General features: G+C 37.2%; 2 protein-coding genes and 2 non-coding genes across 5 annotated transcripts in view; 1 reads left to right on the top strand and 3 right to left on the bottom strand.

The window, feature by feature from the left end:
• st6gal1 (ST6 beta-galactosamide alpha-2,6-sialyltranferase 1) overlaps window positions 1–12146 on the bottom strand; it is a 36857-nt gene extending 24711 nt beyond the window's left edge. The window contains exons 1-2 of the mRNA XM_014971184.2: window positions 11875–12146; window positions 8835–8920 (exon numbers count right to left, since the gene is read on the bottom strand). Of these exons, the coding sequence (XP_014826670.2) occupies window positions 8835–8846 (12 nt within the window). The 5' untranslated portion in view covers window positions 8847–8920; window positions 11875–12146. The remainder of the gene's footprint in view (window positions 1–8834; window positions 8921–11874) is intronic.
• Window positions 12147–13662: 1516 nt separating this feature from the next.
• trnae-cuc (transfer RNA glutamic acid (anticodon CUC)) lies at window positions 13663–13734 on the bottom strand. Its single transcript has one exon. It is a non-coding gene; the product is annotated as a tRNA-Glu (tRNA).
• Window positions 13735–14215: 481 nt separating this feature from the next.
• On the top strand, window positions 14216–14287 carry trnaw-cca (transfer RNA tryptophan (anticodon CCA)). The gene has a single exon. It is a non-coding gene; the product is annotated as a tRNA-Trp (tRNA).
• A 948-nt stretch (window positions 14288–15235) lies between these two features.
• ncf1 (neutrophil cytosolic factor 1) lies at window positions 15236–26197 on the bottom strand. Of its 2 annotated transcripts, XM_088012410.1 has the most exons (12): window positions 25675–26197; window positions 24645–24725; window positions 24421–24501; window positions 24256–24331; window positions 20953–21118; window positions 20782–20840; window positions 20291–20413; window positions 19618–19725; window positions 19415–19532; window positions 18913–19020; window positions 15973–16133; window positions 15236–15887 (listed from the first exon to the last, which is right to left on the bottom strand). In XM_088012410.1, exons 2-12 carry the CDS (start codon window positions 24714–24716, stop codon window positions 15724–15726), a joined length of 1236 nt encoding a protein of 411 aa, XP_087868536.1. In that variant the 5' UTR covers window positions 24717–24725; window positions 25675–26197; the 3' UTR covers window positions 15236–15723. The 2 variants fall into 2 exon arrangements, with proteins under 2 accessions (XP_087868536.1, XP_014826676.1); XM_014971190.2 differs by lacking the exon at window positions 25675–26197 and having other exon boundaries at window positions 24645–24732.
• Window positions 26198–26514: the final 317 nt, after the last annotated feature.

Here is a 26514-nt window from a genome sequence, read left to right as displayed (position 1 = left end):
GCCAGTGTTTTAGCGTAAATTGAGGCCATCTTTTTTTTTTACAGTGCATGTATCCCATATAGTTGTCAATCTATTGGAAAAATGTAGTTGTTTACTTTCTTACATTTATTACGCTCCTGCACTGGACTTTCTTTTTTCTCTCGAGTTGAATGTCTGAATGTTTTAGTTCTTTGAATTCTCTCATTACTGAAATCAGTACAGACAAAGTTTCAAAAAGGAACATTTATCATTTTCATATTGTTTTCTTGTAAGTTAACAAGTGAACCATTCTTTATAATAAACCCCTTTAGTGAATATGTCACCACCAACGGTTTACTTCATTAGGATGAAAAGGTGATTGGGCAGTTTAGCTGAAATGTTAATTTAGTAGATTTTTTTTTATTACCTCAGAAGCAGGACTTTGATTAGACCCTAACCTGCTAATGACCACACAGCAAACTTCCTTCTGCTTCATCTAATGTAAGTTTTTGCATCGGTGAAATAAGAACATGTTTAGTTTATGGTCAAGGATGTACTTACAGCCAGACCCGAGCCATACAGGACACAAACTTTCATCTGTTACCTTCTCCCTTTTGCAAGTAACAAGTTATTTTTAAAAAAGTAGTTGACAGTCTCTTTTATTTTGCTTGTCAATATGTGATCGCGGTAAAGTCAGAAAAACAAGCAATTTGCTAAAAGTTTTTTTTTCTCCCTACTAAAATTTATGAACTTTCAAATTCATCCATGTTGTGAATTTGTAATGTTAAATTCTGTGCTGTGTAATCGAAAAGATAGTGACCAATAAAACAAACAAACAAAAAAAACTGTAAGATATGTTTTTGACAACCTTGATTTGAGTTTTAACTCTGTCTGCTAGGAAGGGTCCAGTGAACATTTTAGTTTACTTTCCACAAAAAAATGTTTTGTAGTCCTCAACTTGATGAAGTGTGGAATGAGTTAAACATGGAAATCAAGGAATGCTCAAATATCAAACAGTTTAAATCATGATTTCAGCAAATGGTCTTCACTGCACATCAATATGAAAAATAATCCATAGTTGAGAATCTCACTTTAGTCAAACTGCAGTTTGCTCTCCTGTCAGATAAAAATATGAAACTGCTTCTGGTTCCTCTAAAGTTTACACACAATCAGTCTTTAGCAGATTAACTTTTCCTTTTCCATGTCTGACACCTACTGTAAAGTCCTGTTACAATGCAGGACCTTGTGTGAAAAACTTTTGTTAGTTTTTGCAATTTGGTGCATTTTATTTGGTTTTATTTTAATGATGAACACAAAACAGCACATTTTAGTGAAGTGAAAGTTTTTTGGTTAATTCTTTAATCTAATAATGTTTCCTAAAAGCAAAGGTGATCTATTACACCAGGCACCAGAGATGATCTTAAATGTGAATCTGTTATAGTTATACAAAATCATGTTTGCCATGTGAACATCTGTTTAAGGCTGAAGACTTACACTTTTATACAGAATGGTGATAATCTTGTAATGTAGAATTCTCTATTCTGTTCAAAACAAATTTGATCTTTTAAGGAAATTTGCAGCACTTTTTATTCACATTTTTATTAGCTATAGATACTTAAAATGGCCTTTTTGTGTCATTCCTCAGAAATAAATCATTCAGGTCAGACTTAAGAAAACCAGTATGGTAGTAAAATTCTTTCTGGTTCATGTCTCGTAATCTCCTTCCCCCCTTCTCTTAACCTCTTCTTCCACCACCAATACAAACATTTATTCAGTTCAGCATAGATAAATTAAAATAAATCTCAGTACCTTCATCACAAAATGGTTTTGATGTAGTTTGTGTCCCATACTGCTAGAGGTGCAGACTATTGTTCCCCCGCAGTTCTTAAGTGACACATGGGACCCTGCTGCCACTGAAAAATGGGTGTTCCTCCATTAGGACCAGCTACTTACTACCACTAGGGAGAAAACTAAAACATGCAGGATGCCGGTCCTCCAGGACCGACTTTGGACAGCCCTGTATTAGGGCATTAGGGCATGAATAGACATGCTTTAAGGGCATGTCTATTCACTGATACCTGGTGTAGAATTCTTTTCAATATTGGGACCAATACAGATCAGTGATTCTTGAGAATAGGGACAAAAAGGGTTTTCATTTTCCCATAATTTTTTTTTGTTATTTCTCAACCTTATGTATGCAAATATGACAAATAATGTTTAGGAAATGTAAAGGTGCTAAGGTACAGGCTCCCAGTTGCAACATTTTTTTTTAAATATTACATTTTTAATCAACCTGACCTTGAACGTTGTCATCACCATCTGACAAAAATAAATATAAAATAATTTTTTAATGACCCCATTAGTGATACTTTTACTCATTTTACAGACAAATGCTTCTCAAGAAACAAAAGAAATATTATTTAAAACCAAAAACAACAAAAAGGCCATCTGACGGAGTTGACACAGAACTGAAGGTGGTGACAAACTAGTGAATAAAATGAAAAACTTGATACATATGAAGTAATGCAATTCATGTGAAATACATTAAAATGAATTAACTGCACATTTAAGTGATATTTGACAACAATTTCACTGAAAGAATCACAAAAACTCTGACGGGGTTGAAAAAAAGCCAAACTACCTCAATTTATATGATGTTATTCTGAAGGAGGCCATATTGTAGCTCGTCAGGTCCATTAAGTCTTTACATTATATCAAAATGAAGCTTTTATTTCACAAAATTTCATCATTTCATCAAAGTTTTGTAAATTGTCAGTTATGGAGTTGATACATCATGGTTGTGACAAGCAACTTAGGAATAAAACAGAAGAAAAAACTAAAGAATAAAATAAGCTAACCAGAGCTAACTAGCAATGTTAGCAAAGGAAGAGAAAAGACGACGTCATGGGGTCCTCAGAAGTTCTGGTGCCCCCCAATAATGCCTGATTTTTTTTTACATTCTTTTCATTTCTGACAGTGTTGACAAAAACTAGGGACAAATTTCAACGGAGTTGGAAAATATATAGAAATGATTTTTAATTCAATTTATTGATACCTCTATAATTATTTATATGACTACTTATACTTAATTGTCATAATATATAATTTTTGTATTTCTTTAATTGTTTTAAACTATTATAATGTGTTGAGTTCTACTCCTGGACAAGGGCTTTTACAGGCATCATCCACCGACTACAATGTTTAAAATAAAAAAATATTTACCAAATACCTGGAAAATATCCATTGTTGTGCTCACATGACCCAGGTTAGTTTAGTCAGATATTTGAAAAAATTATATTTTGTGTATATTTTATTGAAATTTTGTGCTTTATCCATAGAACCTGTTTTGTCCCTATTCTCAAGAATCACTGAGATATTAATATCGGATTGGTAGATCCCTATTAAAAAATTACGAAAATGTGCTGAAACAGATGTAAATGTTAATATATTCTCCATAAATATATGCATATTATATGCATATAAACATGTAAAAACCCTCATTATTTGTCTGCTTGTAGCTACCTGATTTAAAAAGAGGTTGGTAACAGACCACCATGCCAACCTATTCAGAAGTTTCTTTTGCATGTTGTTCCAGTGAAGGGTCTGTTTGAAAGTGGAAAATGTGGTTTATATGCTGTGCAGTCTCTAAAGTCTCATAGGGAATCTTGCTGGGTTGTGGACAGCATTTTAAAAAAAGAAAGACTCGACTTGTTCCTCTTGGCTGTTTAACTCTATTCTCCGTTTCTGTGGTTACACTATTGGTTCTTGGCTATACTACAAAGATTTGGTTAGCCACTCTTAGTCTCGTCTTTGACTGAGCTGCCTCATGATTAATTGTTTTCTATTCAGAACACTATTCACTGAAAACACAATCAGGCTACTATTACAGCGACACCTCCCTATACAGACTCTCCAGTAATGCCTATTAGGGAGGGAACCATGGGACACAGGAACAACATGCTGAAGGTATTATATAACTCATCTGACCTGAAGACACCCTAAATGCCATGAGAGGTACTGAGGAAAATAAGGATAGAAAAAAAATATAAAATACTCCACAATTAATCAAACAACATTTATGAAAATGTATTTGTTTATTGTGTTGCTGTGGATTAGTTTGGATATATACAGATTTCAGATGATCAGGCAACAGCTAGGACACACAACATATATAAGCAAATGGGTTCTAAACATGGTCAAATTATGAAACCAAGAGTCACCCCCCACTTTTATTTTGAAACATTGTCTGTAGCTAAGCTTTAGTGATGTAGCAGCTTGTACAACGTAATCCTAACAGTGATTTTCCAAGATCCATGTTGGTGTCTTGAGACTTGAAAACACAAAACCAAATTTTGGGAAAATGTAAACTAGGTTGAATCTTACCAGAGTGTCAATGCCGGGATGCATGGAACTTGGGCTCCTGACAAATCGATATTGACTCACTAACACAAAACTTTTTAATTTATCACAGATCCATTGGGCTCACTCTGAATAGCACTTTTGTCAACAATAGTGAGGAATGTTTGAAGTTCTACAGTCTACCAAACCTTACTACTACTTGCTTGCATCTTCTTCTTTTTCTTTCACATGTCTGCGTGAAATGAGACGATGTGAAACAAAAGCCCTCTGGTGTTTATGTCTTGTGCTTGTGGCAAGCAGTGACGTTCTTCTGTCCCCCAATCAATGAACTGTGTTGTATGACAGCAGTAGTTCCGCCTAACTGTACCATACCATTGCTATATGGGCTTAGAACTGAACGGGGTCAAGGAATGGTGCGGTCGGTTTCATGGGCCATGTTCAAATTGTAAACAGACAAAATAAGATAGTGAACTGCAGTCACTCAGGAAAGAAAAGAATTATGAAGCTTTGCTCTGAGACCAACAGCTATGGCAGAAAGGCACTCCATAATGGTGGACAATGCAGGGATTCCCACAGAAAACCTGCTGAGCCAGGTGGTCAGGCGCCATGTTTTTGTATTAAACAATGTTAAGTTGACAGGAAACATAAAATACTACCTGGTAATTATGTTACTGGAAGACATTGCCAACAATATTTACACCCACAATTTTAGTTTTAAAAGGTCAAATAAAATAAAAAAAACACAAAATAAATATTAATTATTTACATTTCTGTTAAATCCAAATCAAGTCTTTAGTTAGTGGATCTAAAAACATGATGTAACGCTGATCACATTTAAAACCGGCCCAAGGCATAAATTAACTAAGAGAATATCAATGCTGTTTAATTTGATTTAAAAGTTTCAGGGGGCTGCACAGTGGTGCAGTTGGTAGAGCTGTTGCCTTGCAGCAAGAAGGTTCTGGGTTCAATTCCCAGCCCCGGTCCTTCTGCGTGGAGTTTGCATGTTCTCCCTGTGCATGGTGGGTTTTCTCCAGGTACTCCAGTTTCCTCCCACAGTCCAAAAACATGACTGTCAGGTTAATTGGTCTCTCTAAATTCTCCCTAGGTGTGAGTGTGTGTGCATGGTTGTGTGTCCTATCTGTCTCTGTGTTGCCCTGCGACAGACTGGTGACCTCTCCAGGGTGACCCCGCCTCTCGCCCAGAACGTTAGCTGGAGATGGGCACCAACAACCCTCCTGACCCCACTAAGGGACAAGGGTGTAAGAAAATGGATGGTTTCAGCACAGCTCAATTAAAAGATTATAAATTGTTTAACATTTAAATTTAAGATTTTAAGGAGCTGGTAAGTTTACATTGTAAAAGTTCAATGAACAATCTTCATTGTTAGATTATTTTGTTACCATAGCTACAATATGATGCTCTCAGTTTAATCTTTGAGTTTTAGCTGTTCATTAATGCATCTTAGTAAACTAAAATTACATTTGACTGGTTGGCCATTTACACTATCCGCCCTCTCCCATGGTGAAATGCTGTTAGTGATGCTGATGTTTGTTTTATTCTTTAAACGATAGCAATATACTCACTGAGACCCAAAACAGGCTCTATATTAATCCTTTGGGGATTTTCTCTCAGGGAAATTGTAAGTAATACATTCTTTATTTGGTTGTAATACATCTAAGCTAGGAAATTAAATTGCAATTTAAGTAACTCCCTAAGTAGTACTGAAGAGAGGAAACTGACTGTATTTTGTCAGCTTTCAGTCTACTTTTCATATTGGACTCACTATAGGTGTAAATCACCGTCAAACACAGCTGTTGTGAAACAAAAGACTGTGTGTAAGATTTGGAACAATGTCAGAGACAGGTGGTGATTTTAACTGGTATCTACCAACAGATCTCACTCTAAGTCCCTGACTTACACTAACATTTGTATTTTTCTCTCTACAGAGGACACTCACATTAATCTCCCAGAGGTTATTCTGGATTTTGAGTCTTTGAAGTGACTGAACAGATTATCTGTTTTTATTCTGAGGGAAAACACAGAAAGTCCCCACAAAGGACCTCACTAAAGCACACATTTATGTAGGGCTGCAACTAATGATTACTTAATCAAACAATTAATCTATTGATTATTCTGACAATTAATTGATGAATTGGATATTTAAAATGGTACATTCTCATTTAACCAAATAAGTAGTAAATCTGAAGCTAAAACTGCCACTTGAGGAGTTTTGGCTCAAACATATTTACAGACAAAGCTGTTTTTATCTTAATGCTAAACTTAATTACTGCTCTGAGTCAGGGGTTTTTCCGCAAATTGTCTTCTTTTGAGTCTGTGTACTCCAATTAGCAATTAATCAACTACTAAACTAGTTGAGGATTATTTCAATAATCGATTGATCATGATTATGATTAATCATTTCAGCCCTACATTTATGTAGCCCTCTTTAACACGTCTGAAAGATGAGGCCTAAAAAAATCCTGCAGATGTTTGTGTATGATTGCATGAAGCAGAGTAAAAGCTATGAATTGCAACAGTCTGAGTGTTTGTTACAGCAGTGTGCAATTTAATCTTGACAGACTGACACAGCGCCAGACTGCTGTGACTGGAGGTATCAACGAAGCATCAAATCACACAGAACCTGATTGGTCGCCAGCAGCATGACATGTCTACCTAATCCTGATGATGAACTCAATCCAGCTAGCAATGATTCAAATAACATTAATATAAGATGTGCAACTGGAGTTCAGCAGAATACAGGAAGACGATTTCAATGAGCCAGGATAATAATGTGTGAACATTTCCAACACAGAATTTCATGAAGTTAAATATTTCAACAGTTACTTTAACTATGATCTCAAGTGAATGTAACAAGTACTACTTGAACATAGACAATAACATCAGTAGTCTACAGGTTACTTGTTAAGAAACTTAATCTGATGTATTGATGTTAGCTAGTCATCTTTTAGCTAACATTAGCTAGTCATCTTTTAGCTAACATTACCTGCATCCAGCAGCTTTACTCAACTCAGTCGGTTAGTTTGGAGGGAAAAACTGTGAAAAGTTCTTTGCGTTTTTGCTGGTTTGCTGCCGTGATTCTAACACACCTGTAGCTCCGCCCAGCAGCAGCAGGTCTCCTTCACAGGTGGAAACCCAGCGTCGTAGCGCTCATGTTGCGTTTAAAGGCGGCTCGGAAAAACAGGTTACCACATGTTAACAACGGATTAAACAGTTTTAACTGCTGATAAAAGTGACAGAGGACACAGATATGGGAAGTGTGGAAGCCTCTACTGTATCAAATTGACATAGGAATAACAGAGAGTTGGCCATTCTAAGGTAAAAACAACAAACAGTTTCCAGTCCAGGGGGGCACGGCTGATTCTGTGGGCGGGCAAAGTCCCCCGATTCCCCCCAGTGCCCGTATTTCAAAAATATTTTGAAATGCCACGCATCGTTGCATTTACATATAATAAAGTTTTCCTCCCTTTTTGTAATCTTATCATTACAAATAATCTCTTTAATTTATCTGGTTTTAAAGAGATGAAATTAAAATGTTGATTGTGGCTTACAGTAAGAGAAAAATTAGAAATCAGTTTCTTGGAAAATGACAATATTGCTTAGCCCTTGTGCGTGCGAGGACTGTGGCAAATGATAGAGGTTTTACGTGTGCGGGGTCGGTTGGACCCCATTTCTAAACACAAGGGTTAAGACCAATAAAATGTAGGAAAAGGCTGAATCATTGCAGAATTGTTGGCTCAAGTGTTGCTCATGTTCCTATTAACAATACTCCATAGGGTCTTTATTAGATTTAAGTCAGACCCATTTGCTGGTCATTCAGTCACATTGACACCATTGTCACAACAGTATGGTCAGGTACCAAGTCCTGCTGGAAAATATCACTTTAATTTCCATAAACTTATCAACAGGCGGAAGCATCAAGTGTTCAGAAGCTGCCTTGTTCCTGACCTGATAAAACCCAGAGGACTCAGACGCACAAATTGTCAATGTGTGAGGAAAGTTCCCAATAGAGTTCTACCAAAATAGATTCTGTGCCTCTCCACTCTTCCTCCAGACTCTGGAACTTTGATTTCCAAATGAAATTTAACATTTACTTTATTAAGAAACAAAATCCTGAAACTTTTACTCTTAGAGAGGAACATAAAAAGCCTTGTTGATCCAGACCTAGACATGATAATAAAGTAAGTAATCAAAATAAAGGGTCTATTCTTCAGCACCTCTTGACTTCTGTAATATACTGTACATCAATTGAAATAATTCCTCTATGTTCTGCACTCTTCCAGATTATTCTGGTTAAACCTGAGTGATTCATGCAACCCCAGATATGCAGAACAAAGAAACAAGTGTGACATCTGTAGCATCTGCTGCTGCAGTGAATCAGCCAGATCTTCATCCACACTGAGCCAGCTAAACTTTCACAAAATCCATGAATGAAGAGTGTCTTCATCTTAAACACTAGTGTGATTATTTTTAAATGTTCAAAGAGGTAAAGCTTTTACCTTGTAGCCCATGGTGTGTTTGAGCGAACGCTGTATTGTTGTTGCTTAGAAACACACTGCAGCCTTCAGGTCTCGTCTCATCTTCTCTGCAGATGGAGAAAAGCACAAAACATCAGTTTTGTTATACCAATGTTTTTTGGGTTTTTTTGTAAATAACAAGGCTATTTATGCAGAGAAAATGGGATTGGTGAATCTCTGTCCCAACCTCCTAAAAATAAATTAAAGTTTTACTTAGCGTTGCAGGATATTTAAAGAAAATCTTGTGATGGTGATATCTGGTGCAATAAATCCTTATTTACGTTTTTCTTCTCTTCCACGTTTCGGTCACTCTGTGACCTTTATCATTTTGGGCAAAGACATTTGTGTCCATTGTGAGCATCTGCTGTTGTGAGACTCTGTCCGTCTAAATAGTACACTAGCACATAAAATACAAGTTTATAATATATTAGCCAACAATTACTGCACCACAAAACAGTCATTTTGAGATACAAATGTTGCATACTCTAGTATTGCGATGGTGATAAATGTGTAGTTTACTGTATTACAGCTATTAAAGATGACCTATTACGCTCAATTGAACATGTTAAGATGGGTCTATGATTTGTACAAAACATGCACATTACATTTTTTTTCACAAAATCGTTCTCACATAATGAAATTTTAGTCTGCTCAGTTTTGCCTATTTTTATCTCTTTTCAGAAAGACCTGTTTTAAGTCCTTTTGTCACTTTAAATCCAAATAAGCTGCTGTTGGACACCTCAACCCCCACTCAACGTTTACACTCGCACATGAAATGGCTGCAAACAGATGTGCAATTAATTATACAACCGTACATCTTCAAAAAGCAGCATTCGAGCCTTCTGCACAACCAACAAAAATGGAGTAAGTAGTTTCTGGATAGCAAGTCAACAATAAAATTCTCATCTTTTTCTGCAGTCATTGTATCGCGCATGCAGTGGTAAAACCAGCCCAAATGTGCTGGTACACTAGCACATAAAATACAAGTTTATAATATATTAGCCAACGATATTAGCTAAGCGAAGGCTGCATTGTTGTTGCTTAAAACAACAATACAGTTGCTAGGTGACGAGTTGCTAGGTGATGGACTGAGGTTTGCTGGGGTTGCTATGTGAGGGACATTGCCTACTGATTTGTGATGTTACATTTGGGCGGCTTTTGAAACTGCTCATTATCCAGACACCAAAAAACAGAAATTTATTGCCAAAAACAGGCTGTAGTTTTTTTTGTTGTTGTTGTTTTTTGTTTTTTTGTAAGACCTGTGGTTGTTTTCAGAAGCAGTAGAAACCCAAATGGAAGTGTAAAAATGTGCAAAATGTGAATCTTGCATAATAGGTTCAAAAGTTACAAAAGTAATTTCTGTGACATGATGCCACCCTCTTCATTCAAAATTCCAGATTCCCTCTCACTAATTAATACTTCCGCTGGGACCTCTGTTCCGAACTCTACACCAAAATCAATCCACTTCCTTCAATACAGGACTCTTGTTTTGGAACCAGTAAACTACCTTTCCTCATATTAACCTGTACTTTGCATTACCTCAACTCCTCACCATACTTGGCTCTTCCTTTTTCCCTATCAGACACTCAGACCCAGTTACCCTTTCCACATTTAGACTTGTAGATATTGTAAATACAAGTCTCTCTTTTAAATGATTTTCTTCCGTGTCTGATTCTTAATGTGGGTCTGGTTGAATCTTTCATGAAATAACATAAGCAGTTCAAATGCATCAGATTGTCAATGTGGTTTACATTATCAGTTCTGTTCAATCTCCACTCTTTACCTTTAAACATCCAGCTAGAACTGCAATGAAAGGGTTTAGATGGAAGACCATTCATTTATTGGAATAGTCCAGGACTTTGTTTAAATCTCAGTCTAACTGAGAGTCTGTAGCTAAACTTGAAAATTGATAACAGTCAATAGTATTTATCGTATGGTTCATGATTTATTGTGAAAAATGTCTTACTATGATGAGAATTTTGATTGATTGTTGTCTAGATGAATTTTGAGACAATATTTAATGATGTTAAATACAAAATAAAACTGACTGTATTAAAATTAAATAAATTTTATTTTGACTGTTTTCCCTGTTATTTTTTTCCACAAGAGCATCAATAAATTTTAGTAAATCTGAAAACATAATTACTTGTAGTTTTATATGGGTAAACTGTGTGCAGTTTACCCATATAAATCTCACTTCTTTAAGTAAGTGGCGCCCTGAAGAAGCCTGAATGAAAAATATTCAGGTCTGTGGTTGAAACAAAACGAAATAAGAAAAGGCTTAAAACAGCAATAATACAAACTTATGCAAACCGCTGTAGGAGACATAAATCCCTGACAACCAGTACTCGTGTGTGATGCAAAAAGGATTCCTCTAAAATATATCAGTTTAATATGATTGCTGAAGTATCTACAAGAATGGATATGAAGTTTTAATGCCCATTTTCTCCAGAGAGTGAAAACTGCGCATCAATGTATAATTATAAGTTGTCAATAATACTGATGATGGAGCTAATTAAATTAGGAAAGCGAGCAAATCAGATAACTGCTCACTGTTCAGTTTATGTTTCACAAACCTGGAGGTAAAGGAAATACTATCTTATCATTGGGCTTCATAATAATATATTCAGAGTAGGTAGTTTCCTTTCATCTATTTTTTCTATGCAAAATATGACATACTTCAAGGTTAAGGGTTCTTGCGGCAATTTCATCCACAAAGATGTGAAGATGAGGACACAATAAAGGATTTACTGAGGAAGTAGGATGGATAAGAAGAAGAAAAAACACACACACACACATATATATATATATATATATATACATATATATATATATATATATATATACATATATATATATATATATATATATATATATATATATATATATATATATATATATATATATATATATATATACTGTAAGATAAGCTTTAGATATTAAATCTAATGCACAGGGAGACAGACCAATAATGAGTACCAAATCTATCATTCTATTATAGGTTGTGTTATTTTTCGCTGACCTGGGTTAAGTGATGCTCGTCCGTTATGTCGTGCGGTCCCTTTGATTTATTGACGCCACGGGACCGAGCAGGTCGTTGTTCTTGTTGTCGCCGCCGCCATGTTCCCGCTGAGTGTCCCGGCCTGCCGCCCCGCTGTCGGGGCGTGCTATCCGAGTTCTCCCTCGGTGTCCGGTGTTGGCATTTGGAAGAACGAGGCCGAGGGAACTTCGGGTCCTTATTCTCCAAGCTTTCTGTATTACCGCACTGCCTACTGCTACTGCAGGACAGAGTGACAAGCAGGAGCAAGGAGTGAATCTGTTTTCCAGGGGATTTTCAGAATAAAATTATTTTGCGCAATTACTCTCAGTTGACACCCCTGTCTGTCCCTCTTCTTCCTCATCCATGTTTTTAGGCATAGAATGTATTTGTTCTACATACAGCCTGACATCCATCCATCCATCCATTATCTCCTGATGCAACATTGGTTTTTGAGAGGGCCAGAAAAACCATTGCTGGTGGTCAAAGACAAACGCAGTTGCACAAACAACCCAAACAAAAACTGACCTAACAAACAAGACATGAGGGGAACTTAAATAGTGGCTGATCAGACCACTGCTGATACACAAGGGAATTAATTAGCAAACAAATATTGGTCTAAACAAACCTAAGTAATTATTAAATTAAACAAATACTATTAGAACCGAATTGCCAAAAAGAAGAAAACTAAAGAAATAGAAATTAAACTAAAAAAATAACCAAACTCTCCCTGCCCCTGGCAAACAAATGGTATAACCCTCTGAGGAAGTTTGCCAGCCACATAGGGAAAAGCAGCTGGAGCTCTTCTGTGTGGCCCTCCAGCAGCAGCTCCAAAGGAAACTGGTACCTCAAAACAAGAAGAAATTAATTTATTGCATATTACCAAAATATAGCAAACCAGAAGACTTCCAATGAGTGGTGACGTCCAGATTAAAGGATTTTTAAGATTGAGTTCAGTAACTCTATAAATCAAACTCAGCTAACTTAATCTTGTCCTTGGCTGTGGAGTGATACAGTTTTCAGCAGGAAGCACCTGGTTTTGAACATCTGCTGGTGTCTTTGTGAAGTTTGTCTCTCCCGCTATCCTCATCTACATTTTCTTTGAAAGAAAAATGCTAAGGATTCTGATTCTGAACACCACACTGTGAGGGGAAATGCATTTAATTAAGGATAAATTCCAGTCATGTATTGGCTATGTTTTTGTAGCTTAGCTTAGGTTCAGCCAATTAAATTTAAATTACAAAATATTTATGCTTCTGCACATGAATGCAAAAACTGGACTGAAATTAGAGGTGACAGTCTTGCAAATTTATACCATAAATAATTTTTTACCAATATATCCGATTTTATTTTATTTTGAAGGCACTGAGCAATCACATTACATCCGGCCTATTCTAAATCCCCCAGCTTGTCGGTCTTCCATGCTGTAGATCAAGACAAGCAATCTGCAGAACAGGGATGAGAATGGAGATACACGCAGAAACATCGGTCTTCTCACGTTTGGCATGTCTGTTATCGGTGTACAGATGCTTTTGCTTGAATTAATTCCCTCAAAACTTTTAATATTTTGGGATTGGTAAAATAAGATTTAAATAGCAGATTCTGATGTAGCTGTGGACCATTCATCAGCAGTTGCATAGCTATTGTTTGACGGTCAGTGAAATTAAGCATAAAATGCAGTTATACAATAAAGTAGTTATGGAAATATGGAGTTCGAAACATTATATTTGTAGATTACATTGTAGTCAAGGTCAATCGAATTGTCAAAATTAGTTCCCTGACCGGGAATCGAACCCGGGCCGCGGCGGTGAGAGCGCCGAATCCTAACCACTAGACCACCAGGGACTATCCGGTATTATCTATTTCAGATGTATAGATCTGAATGGTGTCTGTTCCACTGAGTAAGGATGTTTTCCTTAGACCTGAGGATGTCCTAAATGTACACTGCAGGACGGTTTACATGTTAAGCTAACACGTAACATGGCAGCGCATGTATTCACGACAAAATGTACCTGGTATTTTTTTCCGTTTAAGTAAAAAGTAACACTAGTAGGCATTTGTTGTTACTGTCTGTAAACCTTTATTCAATAATACTCGGACAGTTAGAATTCAGCTTTCCTTAAAATAACTAGTCTCTTTGACTTGCCAATGCTGATAGTTTTAAGATGCCTAAACCAGCGCACGGTTAAGTCGAATGTTATCTTCCAGCGTTTCAAATAGAGACGGAGTAATATTTACAATCGAAATATAAAGACATCTCAAGAAATGATCGTTTCACAAGATCTACTTTAATTCATTTATAGATGTATGAGGAGTATTTGGACAGGACCTCGTGGCGCAACGGTAGCGCGTCTGACTCCAGATCAGAAGGTTGCGTGTTCAAATCACGTCGGGGTCATTGCTTTTCTTCTGATCGGGATCTTTTTCACTTTTGATATTTTGAAAAAGACTAAGAAATGTATAACACAATGATAAATATTACATTAGTATACTTTATGATAAATGCTGAAAAGCCAAGCGCAAACATATTAGGGCTTTGAGCAGCTAGGATCATCAGTAAATGCAATGAATCTTGAGTCTCTGCTCTAATAGAAGCTCCAGTCTTGAGACATGCCAACAACTCGCTTTTCAAACTGCAGAGACAATATATATTCCTCAATAACGCCCTGGTTGACACCACGAGTTGTTGGCAAGCACTTCCAATCCACGTCATTTGCTTTTGTTGGTCCTCTTTAAATCTTTGTCTGGCTGTATGTTTAGATACCTCACATCCATGATGACTTCTGTTCACTTCATCTGGGATTTCTGGTCATAGTTCAGGTATTATTTGAGAATTTGAAAGGCAACTCGGCTGCTTCCAGTTGTAAAAACAATCACTTGCAGCCACGTTTAAATATCGTAGCTGTCCAAAAATAAAAAGAGTTAATATTCTTCCAGCTTGATAGCATCCAGCAGAGGGAATAATTGTCCAAGCATTAAATTCCTTTGCCAAAAAATAGAAAAATGAACAAAAGTCTAGAAACAGAAAAAATAAGAACTAACATAACAGAGCTACTCCAACATGTGTTTTTTGAGCAGCAACAATTCTAGAATTCTAGAATTATTTTCCCTATCCTTTTGTCAATTTAGGCTATAAACCACAAAAAAGAAACAACCAAAATTATAACAAGCTCTTTTAAGTTTTTAAGCAAAAGTTAAAATGCCTTTGTTCTGTTTATTATAAAGTTTCTGCAATTAATTATCTCATTCTTAATGCCAACATTCATTTGGCTTTTGAAAAAAAAAAAGAAAACTGAAAGAACTGAACACAATATTTTCCCCCTGCTTTACACTCTACAAATGTTCATTTGTTTCATTGTTTCAGAAATTTATTGAGCAAATAAATAAAAGCAGAGCTTACAAAAACACAAGATGAAGTAACATTTACTGGCCCACGTGTTTTCTTAGCGTATTTTTTTAGCTTTGAATAAAAGCAAATAAAGAAAAATGGAGTTAAAAGTATATCTGGGGAAAAAAAACTGAGCTCGTTTCTGTGTCAAAATGAGAGTAGGCCTAATTAAATCATGCAATCTAAAAATATATTTAGGCCACTTGAAATTAGAATGAGGTCTGTGGGATGCAGAACTAAATATAGTTTTGGGTGAGAAAAAAAGTACAGAGCAGTCAGTGCGAAGCTATAGTTTCTCTAAAAGTTTGCCTCTAAAAATGTGTTTGCTAGAAGCTACAAAATGAAAAGTCCAAAACATCAGAAGTGCTGTGATGAGAAGCAAACAGATCACCACATCTTGACTTTAAGCATTGAAGAGAAACATCTCCTCCCTGATAATCCTGGTGCTAGCAGGAAGAGCCGGAGCCCGACTTATGAACGCTCATCTTCTTGCGAGTGTTGTCGGTGCAGCGCTCCAGGATGAGCTCCGGACTGGGCCGCGGCGGGATGACTGGAGCTTCCTTCTTCAGCTCACTCTCTGAACTGGATTCAGACACTTCGGGAATGTTGTCTGTTGAATGAATACAGAAGACGGAGATTATGTGGTGCCATTCAGATTGAACCAGCTTCAAATATCAAAGCTTGTTCTTTATTACCCTCATTCTTCCTCTCCTTCAGTGGCACCTTCCCAGAGTTCCGTTTTGGAGGAGTGACACCTTTCTGCTGCAGGTAACGCCGACTGTTCCTGCGATAGGCGTCTTGGCTTAGCTTCTGCCGGGATTTGCTGTGAATGCTTTTGGCATTTCTGATGGTGGACCTAAGATAGAGACAGAAAATAGAAGGTAAGTCTAGATCAGGGGTGGTGAACCTGGGACTCGAGCCGCAAGCAGCTCTTCGACGGATCACGCGAGGCTCTTTGATACCGAAATTTCCCACACTCATTGAAGGCAGCAGTGAGTGCGAGTGCTGACAAAAGCAGAGTAATGTGCAAGTTTTAAGCTACCCTACAAGAGGCGGAGAGACTTTAGGTGAGAAGGATTTGAATCATTAAGGAATAAAATCTGTTTCCATGGTAGCAGCTGTAAGAGAATAAAAATCATGAAATTCTGGCTCGTTTTATTCTCTCGTCCTCCCGGATTCAGTGATGCCATGCGTGGAAATAAAAGCCACACAGATAATAATCAACACTCCACGCCATACATTTTCAGAGTTTATTCCAACATTTAAAAGTATAAAATCACATCGAGAACACAGACACTTTTTAACACACTAAGACAGACATTCATTTACCTGAGACAAATAGAAAAGTAGAAAAATAGAAAAACAGGAAAAAGGCAAAAAACGCGTTTTTTGGAGATTGTCATGCGGCTGCAAATAGCAAATCTGATTCGTTCCTCTGGGGCCCTTACTTTTATTCAAAAAGGTGGTTTTTTTTTTGTTTGTTTTAATTTATGCGATTAAGGCGTGTTGTTCTCTTTGTATGGATAGACCCAGTTTCAAATTAGTCAGTTTGGGCAATTTTATTACCTTCTGAGACCTGTTTAATTTCAGGGCTATGGCACTTCTCTATCTAGACAAGGGAGACCTATAGGGTCATTTAGAGCCAGCTCTTCTCATGCCAGTTTGAAATGTGATGTTTCTCCTAATTCCTGGTTGGAATAAAACCTCTAGTCTTCCACCAGAGTTCAACCAAAAGTTAACCTGTCTTAGACCTATTTTATTTCCCTGTCGTGTAATTCCTACAAATCCAGATCAGTGCAGTAATTTTAAATCGACATAAAGCCTGGTACGCAAAGTGGTTCAGAACTTCTACATCCTCTTAGATCAAACTGCAGATTTTAAGAATAAAACACTTATAGATATACCTGAGCATTTTCAATATAAACACATTCATTCTAGACATTTTCCAATTAATGTTATACTAGTTTTGATTATATGTTTAGCTCACTTAGTGTTACAAATTTAGCCTGATTTAGACACTACCAGTGTTGTTAATATAAAACTACAAATTAGACTAGTTCAAGTTATGTTAATTTTAACTAAATAGTATTCTACTAATTAAATTGCAATTATTAAAAGTATTATGTGTTGTTAGTTTGTTTTTCCTTAAGTTTAAGTGTTTTCTCCCTGTGGGAGATGACTTGAGAAGTCTCCTCTGCTGCCTGTGTGCCAGAGTTCATTTATGACGTGGTTCCTCCCTGATAACAGACATTCTTTTCTGCAGGGCTAACTTAAAGTCCTCTTACTCAAACTAATCCTGCTGAATCTACCTTTTTCACATGTGGTAAGATTAACTGTATTAAACATTAAGAATATTTATTTTCCTCAACAGGTCTCTGTATTTCTGTCGGCTGCATTATTTCATGTCGGTGCACTTTGCGCCGTTTCCAAGCTCAGAGAATTTTGGCGCAGAGGTGGGAGTGAAGCAGAGCAAGCTGCTGCTGCCCAAGTAATAAGATAGAAGCAAACATATCAGAGTTTGCGCAGCAGGTTCCAGTGCCGCTGAGGGGAAAAGCAAATTCTGATCACATGAACGCCCAGAGTGGCAGATTTGTGGGTTAGAGATATTTAGTGATTTTTCTACTGCGGAAAATAAACAGAACAAAAGTGAGAAAAATCAGAAAGAAACAGACTCCTACGAAAGATTAAATTAATTATGATATTTATTGTGGTGGGTCAGACCCGCTGTGTTTAACCTTTAAGCAGTGGCGCAACTACACATTATTCAGGTGGATGCGAACACATAAATCGGCGCCCCCACCTCCGCCCCCCCCAGGGAAGGAATGTCAGGTTTCCCACTAAAGCATTGGGGACCAAGAAAAAAGCAGTTTCAACTAGAAACATGCTGTAAAGCTAATCTTGAAATTGTTGTGTGGCTCTTTACAGTGATGAGCTTTATTTGGCTCTGAATGCTGAACTGGTTCACCACCTCTGATCTATATCATTTGATTTCAGGTAAAGGTTAATTTACCTGAAACATTTACCCGTTGCACCTAGACATTTAGCAAGTAAGTAATAATACTTGGGCAGATTTATTGCATTCTAATGTCTTTATAAGATCAATGGATGAAAAAGTTGTGTGGTGAAGTGAAAAAGGGAAGCAACTTCCCTTTATTCAGAAGTGGCACAAGAAAAGCCACAAATGACAACAGACGAATTATGAACAAACCTTCCACTTCCTGTTTTAATGAGTTGCAGCTTGATTCATTTATTTCTCAGAAAGGATTTCAAAGAAATGATTCTAATCTTACACCACGAAGTTCAGCTTAAAAACTCATGTCCAGTGGTGCAAAAAGTGGGTATGCAGCACATGCAACGCATAGGGGCGCTGCACCAGAGGGGGCGTCAAAACCCCGTCTGGAGGGGGCGGCGCCCCAATGATGCCTTCGCATACACTTCACCGCTCCCTTATGCTCCTTCACCTCGCGCACATGTAAATGTAAATGCAGCGAGTTTTACCTTTCACGTGTCTTCGTCTCGGGGGGTAAAAATATACGATCGCTCATACGGATAGATAGGGGTGGGGCGCCGATTTATGTTTTTGCATCCACCTGAATAATATGTAGTTGCGCCCCTGCTCATGTCCATCTGCATACCTGCGAGGTGGAGGTCTCTGTCCTCGCAGGTTTGTCCTGTCTGTTTCATTTTTCTTGTCAGACTTCTGCAGGAACATGGAAGGGTAATGACCAGTCTCTTCTCCTTTTCTGGCAAGTAAACAACGAAAAAATAATTTTAAAATGGGTAAACAAACAAAAATATTTTATGCAGGAATCTCTGCCCACTCAAATGCTGGTATACATTAACTGTCTGTTCCTAAGGAGTAAAAGTGGTATTTAATCAATTAGTTGTAAAAAGGTTTTTCTGCATCTGCAGCTGATTACATAAAGCTAAAAGATGTTTGATATACAAATCAGCAGCATCCTGACTGGTTTATTGAAGAAACCATGCCTAATGTTGAAAGGAAACCTTCAGAACTATATCAAAAAGTTTCTTAGCACACCAATAGAGAGAAGATGGTGAGGTCTGGGCTAAAACTGAATGAAAAAACTAAACGAGACAACTTGAACAGTTTACAAAAAATGCTTGCTCAGATTTTACCTGATGACCCACCACCCATCCAGCAGTTTGTGAATGACCTCCACGGTGTCTCCCACCTCCAGAGAAATCTCATCCTCCTGCTCCCCCTGGTATGCTTGGATGACGACATGCAGTTCTCCTGCACAGACGAACATCTCTGTCAGCAAACAGGCACTCGGAATGACCACCATCCTATTCGTGGCGGTAAATAATACATCTCTCACCTTCGTAATCCGGTTCAGGTTCCTCTGCCTCCTCTGGTCCATCGAGGGGTTCCAGGTAGGAAGCAGGGACCCAGCCTCGTTTGGATTCACACTGACAGAACCACCAACCTGAAAGCACCAGCAGCAACTTCATAACAACCCAAAAACACATTGAAACTACCTTAACACCTCATTGAAATGAAGTTGCAAATATATTCTTTGTAACTTGTAAAATGTGGTAAAAGAACATAAACAACATGTCGATTTAATATTTGAGTAAATTAAATAAGTTATTTTGGCAGTGCATTGCCAAAATAACTTGGTGTTTTGTTTTGGCTGAAAAAAGCAAATTGACTTTGTTGTCATGGCAAAGCTTCATAAATATACATGTGTTTATCACAAAAAAACACAATAAAATCATTTTAAAAAGGTTAAATTCAGATGATCAAACTTAAGACTTTTCATGGCTTTGAAATCCTGTTCACACAAAAATGAAAGCAGTAGTTGATCCAGTATACTTGCTGTTAATACTTTGTGTAACCGTCTCTTGCCAATAATACCTCACGTAATCTTTTCTTGCGATATTTCACAGAGCTAGAGCAAACAGAGTGGAGGATATTTGACTAGTCCCCTTTTCACATTTTCTATGTCAGGAATGTCCTCCAGTGTTCTGTAACTTTGATGCTTCTCTCACCATTCTGATTTTTCTCCACGATTTCCACAAAGTCTCCGGTGTAGAGGTTGAGCTCATGTTTGGACGTCTTTTCAAAGTCTGCAATGACTCTGTAGGTGTCCAGGATGATGGGTCCAGAAATTTCTGCAGGGTGAAAATTTATGGCTCCCTTTATTAGTTAGCTAACACTTGCAAAATCTGATTGACTTGAGACCAAAAAACATCTAGTCCCATGTGTTTTTTTATTTTCTTTCAAACTAAAAGACAATAAAAAATGACATAGGCTTTAATGATAAGCCTATATCATTAAACCAAAAAACTGTTGTCATCAAGAGATTGATCATAAATCAGTCAGTTTGTTTTCATGGGGTTTGACTTCATACGTTCAAAAATGGTCAGATTCACCCTTTAAAAACAACTGAGACTGCTTTGTCAGTAATAAAAGTGAATAAAAGTTGTAGTTAAGAAATATTTTAAAGATGTTCTGTTAAATCAGTTGAATCAAAACCTACCTGAAGCAGTGGCTCTGGCAAGTTCCCTGGACTCCACAAACAAGTCATTTCTTTTCATTCTGTAAGAAGAATACTCAGTTTTCGTTTTTTTTCTTTCCAAAATTAAAAAACAACAACAACAAAAAAACATTTTGTGGTGCTGATGTGTTTCTGTGAGTCATATATACTGACGTATTTGGTGCAGGAGGGTTTTCGTCCTCAGGTCGGACCTTGAAGAAGGAGGACAGATGTTTGCAGCGGGAGATGTGAGCCGGCAAGTTGATGAGAGACTCGCAATACTCAGCTAGGGTGATCTTCCTGATTTCTCTGGACTTCTGGCTTTCCACCCATCGTGGGGCTGAGGAGACAAACAAACCACTGTTTGGTGAGGTTTAAAGATGATCAGAGTTGTTCAGTTGTAATTGAACATATTAACAATATTCCTCAAAGAAATACTGGAATGGATTTGCACTTTAAGCCAGACAAGGAATCTGGAGAAATTTCAGGCAAGCTAGCTTCATAAGACAGACCTAAATTAAGATTTGTCATATTTGCCTCCTTATTATAAGCTTTGCAAGAAGCTCAGGGACATCTGAGTTAGACAGCCACACAGTTAAAATCTGGTATGTGTTCAGATGAATCAATGTTGCAGATATTTATAGGAAAATTTGAAGCAAAGAATCCCAAAGCGATTTGGATTGGGATAGGAGGGTATGGAGCTTTTTCAGTAACATGGCACCATTACACTTCTGTGATGACTCCTTTAATGAGAAAACTTCAGCGATGACTTTAAGTGAACACACGTTTGCTGGAAAAATTAGACAAAATAACACCTAAAACTATGCTTTTTATGACCAGAACCTTGCAAAAGCCTGAACAGCGTTTTCTATTAGAAAAAAAAATCATATTTAATTCTATAAAAATGGGCTGTTGCAACAAAAGAAACAAAGAGCCATTTGAAACATTGCTCTCCAGCTGCTTTAGGCTCTGAGTGATGAAAAGTTAGCAGCAAGCTGCAGTTTGCACCAGGACTGAGTTTTCTTTCTGCTTCTTCTTTTCCATTCTGCAACCACAAGTTTGGTAACATTTCACAAGGGGAAAGTGTAAAGCTTTAGTTCTGTTTTTTAAATCAGAACTAAAGCTGAATGTTTAAAGAGGAACTCAAAACCAAGACAACAGTGATAACCTGCACGTTCCTAGAGTGGCCAAAAACTGAAACTACAACACCTGAAACATGGGAAATGCCCTCAAATACTGAATAGAAATAACAGTCTGCATATTTTCTGTTAATGCTCAACAGTTAATTTCACTTCTTTTTTTTTTGTTCTGTCTGCTGTAAAAAGACAGAGATGGGGAAAGCTACAATTTAACTGCCACAGCATGAGATCTCTTTTCTATCAAATCTAGTATCATCCCTGCATTTATTCTCTCTCCTTTCTTTTATGTCTTTAAATTAAAATGTATCAAAAGAAGAAATATGATTTCAAAAAGAGCATCAATACAGGAGCAGTTTTCTCCATCTGGTTGTCAAGACTCACTATACTCTGCTTTTACCCTATTTTAGCAGTGCAATATATTTTGTACATGTAACATTTAACTTCTAATTTTCTTTCTAATATATACAAATGTTGTCTTTAATATTCATTATCAATCTAATTCTGATTCTGGTTCTGAGCCTTTGCAACAGACTCAGAATGACATTAAACTGCTTCAGTAAAATGCATTAAAAGTGGGATTTCAACATGTTGACGAGACATTTTGACATACTCTAAATCTTAATGGCTTATATAACTGAGTAACCTATTTGCTTTTCTTGTCATTTAAGATTAGATGCAGCAGTTATACATTTTAATTCATAACTGCAAATATGGTCAGCGCTCTTGATAATTATGGAATACACAAACAGCAAATTTGATATTTTAAGGAAATTGACAGCTTTGCTCTCTTTATTGGAAAGAAACACAACAAGATGGAGGAAGACAGGAGCCAAAGATATGCATTTCTGAGTAGATAATGACATAAATCTGTTTTCACTATGTCCCAAATGATTTTTAAGGACAGTTCAGATGCAAATGGAAAGCAGAAGTCCTGAGCTATGCCAATATAGTTGCCTGCAGCCATAAAGAGCTTCCTGTATGAAATGGATCAATTCACCAAACATCAGAGGCATCAATGTTCAGTCTGAATCAAATACAAGAAATATTACTAAAAAACACACCCAGATGTTCATTTAGCTTGTATCCTTTTTGTAACTCATAAGAAAGAGGTCTGGTTTCACAAGACTTGCTGAGTGATGGTCTAGTTTAGTTCTAGTGCCGAATAAATTTTGAACAACACATTTGAAACTCATTTAGTTCAGCATTTTCATCAAAGGTGAGGATTATTAATGAGGATAACTGCAGCAAAGCAGAGGGATGGACATTTATCATAATATTCATCATTACCGTGAAAAATGTCGTATTTCTAGCAATGGTAAATTCCAATTCATGTTTGAAAAACCCAAAACAAACAATATTATCAGATATTTTTTAATATTGAAACAGTATTTTCCTATGCTGTCCATTTGCCATCTTTATAGATTATGTTCTGCTTTGGTTTTTATATCGTTAGTTTTGTGTAAATTTACATGCTTCATCTCGCTTATGTCATTTTGTTGCTGGTTTGCAAGAATTTTCCCACAGATGATATAAAGGTCTATTCTATTCTATTCTATATTAGTCATTAATCAAAGTAGACATTTGTCAACACAAATGGCCTTATTCTGAGAAGATTATATGAGTCTCTATGAGTCATCTTAAACAGAAGAACTCATGAAGGACTGATCTGTAGGAGTTTAACAAACACAGTTACAGTTGCAAAAACAAAAAAATGAGAAGGAAAACTGTAAAATTTCAGTTCTCTGAATAAAACAAAAATCACCTGCTGCTCATTTCTAAGATAAACAGGCCCTTTAGATGATACTAAATATTATTTTTTATTTGTATGGTGACGTTGCTCATATAGTCAACTGCAGATGGTGAAACTAGAATCTCACATTCCTTCAGAAGAAAAGCTCACACCTACTGGCCCCTAAAACAAAATCAAGACTGAAACCAAACCAATATATATATTGAAGATATATGAAGTATTCAGTTCATTGTAACCTGACCTCAGAAAAGTTCAGCTTTATGCATGAACAACTCATGTAGAAACTAAAATTCCCTTGAGCTAAATTCTGAATTATTTTGTATCATCTCTGGGTGAATTTAAACATTAGTTCCAGCTCATCTGGTTCATCTCAGCTTTACATGAAAGAAAAAGGGAAGTGAATTCAGCCACATGTTTGTTAATGGCAGGTGCTTCCTGGAGGATGATTGCAGAATATGAAGGGGTTTTACATACAGTGAACTTATTTTGATATTCTCTAATAGTGGCTACACCAGAAGATGTATCATTTATAATAAGGGTATAATTTACAACTTTAAATGCTTAAATTATGTTTTGTTTGTTTTTTACCTGGAAGTGATGGGATTACTCTGTCCCTCTTGTCTATTTGTCCAGCTTCAATGGGAAACATTTCCTTCAGAGATTTCTGCAAGGAAAACCCAAAGGGAACATTTCAGAAGCTGTGCATGTTTTAAATTTGGCAGAGCTTTAGCAACAAACTACAGGGGAACTAACATGAAAAGTGTGGATCTCAGGATACGTCCTGTAGATCAGCTTCTCTGACTCATCGCTCCATTTCACCATCAGCCTGTATACCTGCACGACATTTTAAACACATGAACACTGAATGCCTTAGAAAAATGTTTGTTAAAGATCAACAAACATTTATTTTCTTAAACCCTGACTTCAAGATTTAAAAAAGTCTTTTTTGGCACATTTTGTGTTTTAGATTGACTCACGTAGTGCTGACTTGGAAAGAAGCGTTTCTCAAAGCCGAGCAGCTCCACATGCCTGACGTAGATCTCCTCCATGCTGTAGGGCTGAAAACTGAAGTCAAAAGAGTTGCAGGAACTTTGCTTAAATAGTCTGTGTGTCGTCACACCACAAGAGATCATTTCCTCTTTGTCTGTGTTTGGACGTGGCATAACTTAATATCCCTCAGAAAAAAAAAAAGATCATTCTACCGGCTAGTTAGAGAGAGACCAGGTATGCACACACTCATTCCTAGGGGAAATTAAGCTCAATTTAATAGTCGTTTTGGACTCTAAAAGGCAGCCAGAGAATGTACCAAAAAAAAGAGAAAAAAATCTGTACATATCACAGGCAGAAGATCCAAACCCAAGGCAAAGACTCCAGGCTGGGATTTAAACGTAGGACCGTCTTGTAAGGCAACAATGTTACCAAGTTAATTTTGCTTTTTCCAAGTAAAAAAAAAAAAGCTGATAAAAATGCTAATGTTATGATGACTTAACCTACCATGATGACTAACATTAAGTCCATTCAGTAAGTTAACTCCAACGGGAATGGATGATCATGAGCCTGGCTAATCATACTGACTAGACTTTGTCTTCCCCCCCAATCAGTGATCATTACTGTGCATAGGACTCACCTAAATATATCAGAATAAGGCTACAGCCTATCAAAATGTAAAGGGAGATTTGCAATGAACTGGTGTTTGAAGTGGGTTAGGGTTAGACATTTACATGAAATGGGCTGTAGCTGTCACATTTTCATCATTAATCCACTCCTGAACCAAATGGAATTGTCATGTTGGGTTGAATCTTTCTGACTCACATGCCAGAACACCAGACAGAAACCAAAAATCAGTAAAAGATATTTATTTTGAAAATAAACAATGATCTGAACTGCAGGTCCCAGGGAATGTGGCAGCTGGTGCGGGCTCACTGAAGTGGGGGAGAAATGGAGGCGAGTTTGAGGGCTGTAGGAAATTAGCAATATGAAAAGACCAGGAACGTTACGCGTTCTTACTTGGGCAGGTGGAGATTTTAGCCGAGGAGAGTACTGAGGTTATCCGGGTGGAGACCTTGACTGGGGGGGGGTTGCTGCTAGGCCAACAGAGGAATTGAGATGGAGGACGGTCGGGATTGGAGGGTGGACAGGTAAATTCTTCTTTTCACAGAGGATCGGAGCAAGGGAGATAGCGAACAAGGAGATCCAGGAAGGTTTGGTTACTGTGAGGGAGTAAGTGGAGCTCGGGCTACCAGAGGGTAACCTCCAACGGTGTCACAAGGAGAGAGTTTCACAGGGAACAGCCAGGGGCTCAGGCTTCCAGTTGGTAGAACCACGGCGTCACGAGAAGTCACCTGAAGAGGAGGCACACAAAGATTCACTAAGAGTTTCACAAGGAGAGACACGGGTACCCTATAGTACCATTACTGGCTAACACTCTGGCAAAGATATGTTGTCTGCTCCCTCCTCTTAAGCTCCTCCAGATGAGTTGATGACCTGCAGGTGTGCAGGTCTCCTGTTCCAGCCGGTAATTCCCACCAGGAGTCAACCATAGGTGGCCTATGGAGGAGAAAAGGAGGAAAAGCAGCAAACCCAACCACCCAGTATCCCAACAGTAATCTTTTCAAATTAAAGTAAATTTAGCACTTTAATTTGCCTGTTTTGTTTGAAGTGATAAAATAAATAACTGTTACTTCTCACCACTCCTTTCAGATTAAACATCTTCAAACAAAAAGAAAAAGCTCAAAAACAATCAGAAATGTCTCACAACATAAAATTTTTTCTCAATTAATAAACATTAAGGACACCCATTTGGTGTTGGAGTAGCTTTTGTTTTCTGTTTTCATGAATTTTAGCAAT

The sequence above is a fragment of the Poecilia mexicana genome, unplaced genomic scaffold (assembly GCF_051168715.1).
Source record: "Poecilia mexicana isolate PSO_F unplaced genomic scaffold, ASM5116871v1 scaffold_14, whole genome shotgun sequence".
Classification (NCBI taxonomy): Eukaryota; Metazoa; Chordata; class Actinopteri; order Cyprinodontiformes; family Poeciliidae; genus Poecilia; species Poecilia mexicana.
This window is presented reverse-complemented; position numbering and strand designations above follow the sequence as displayed.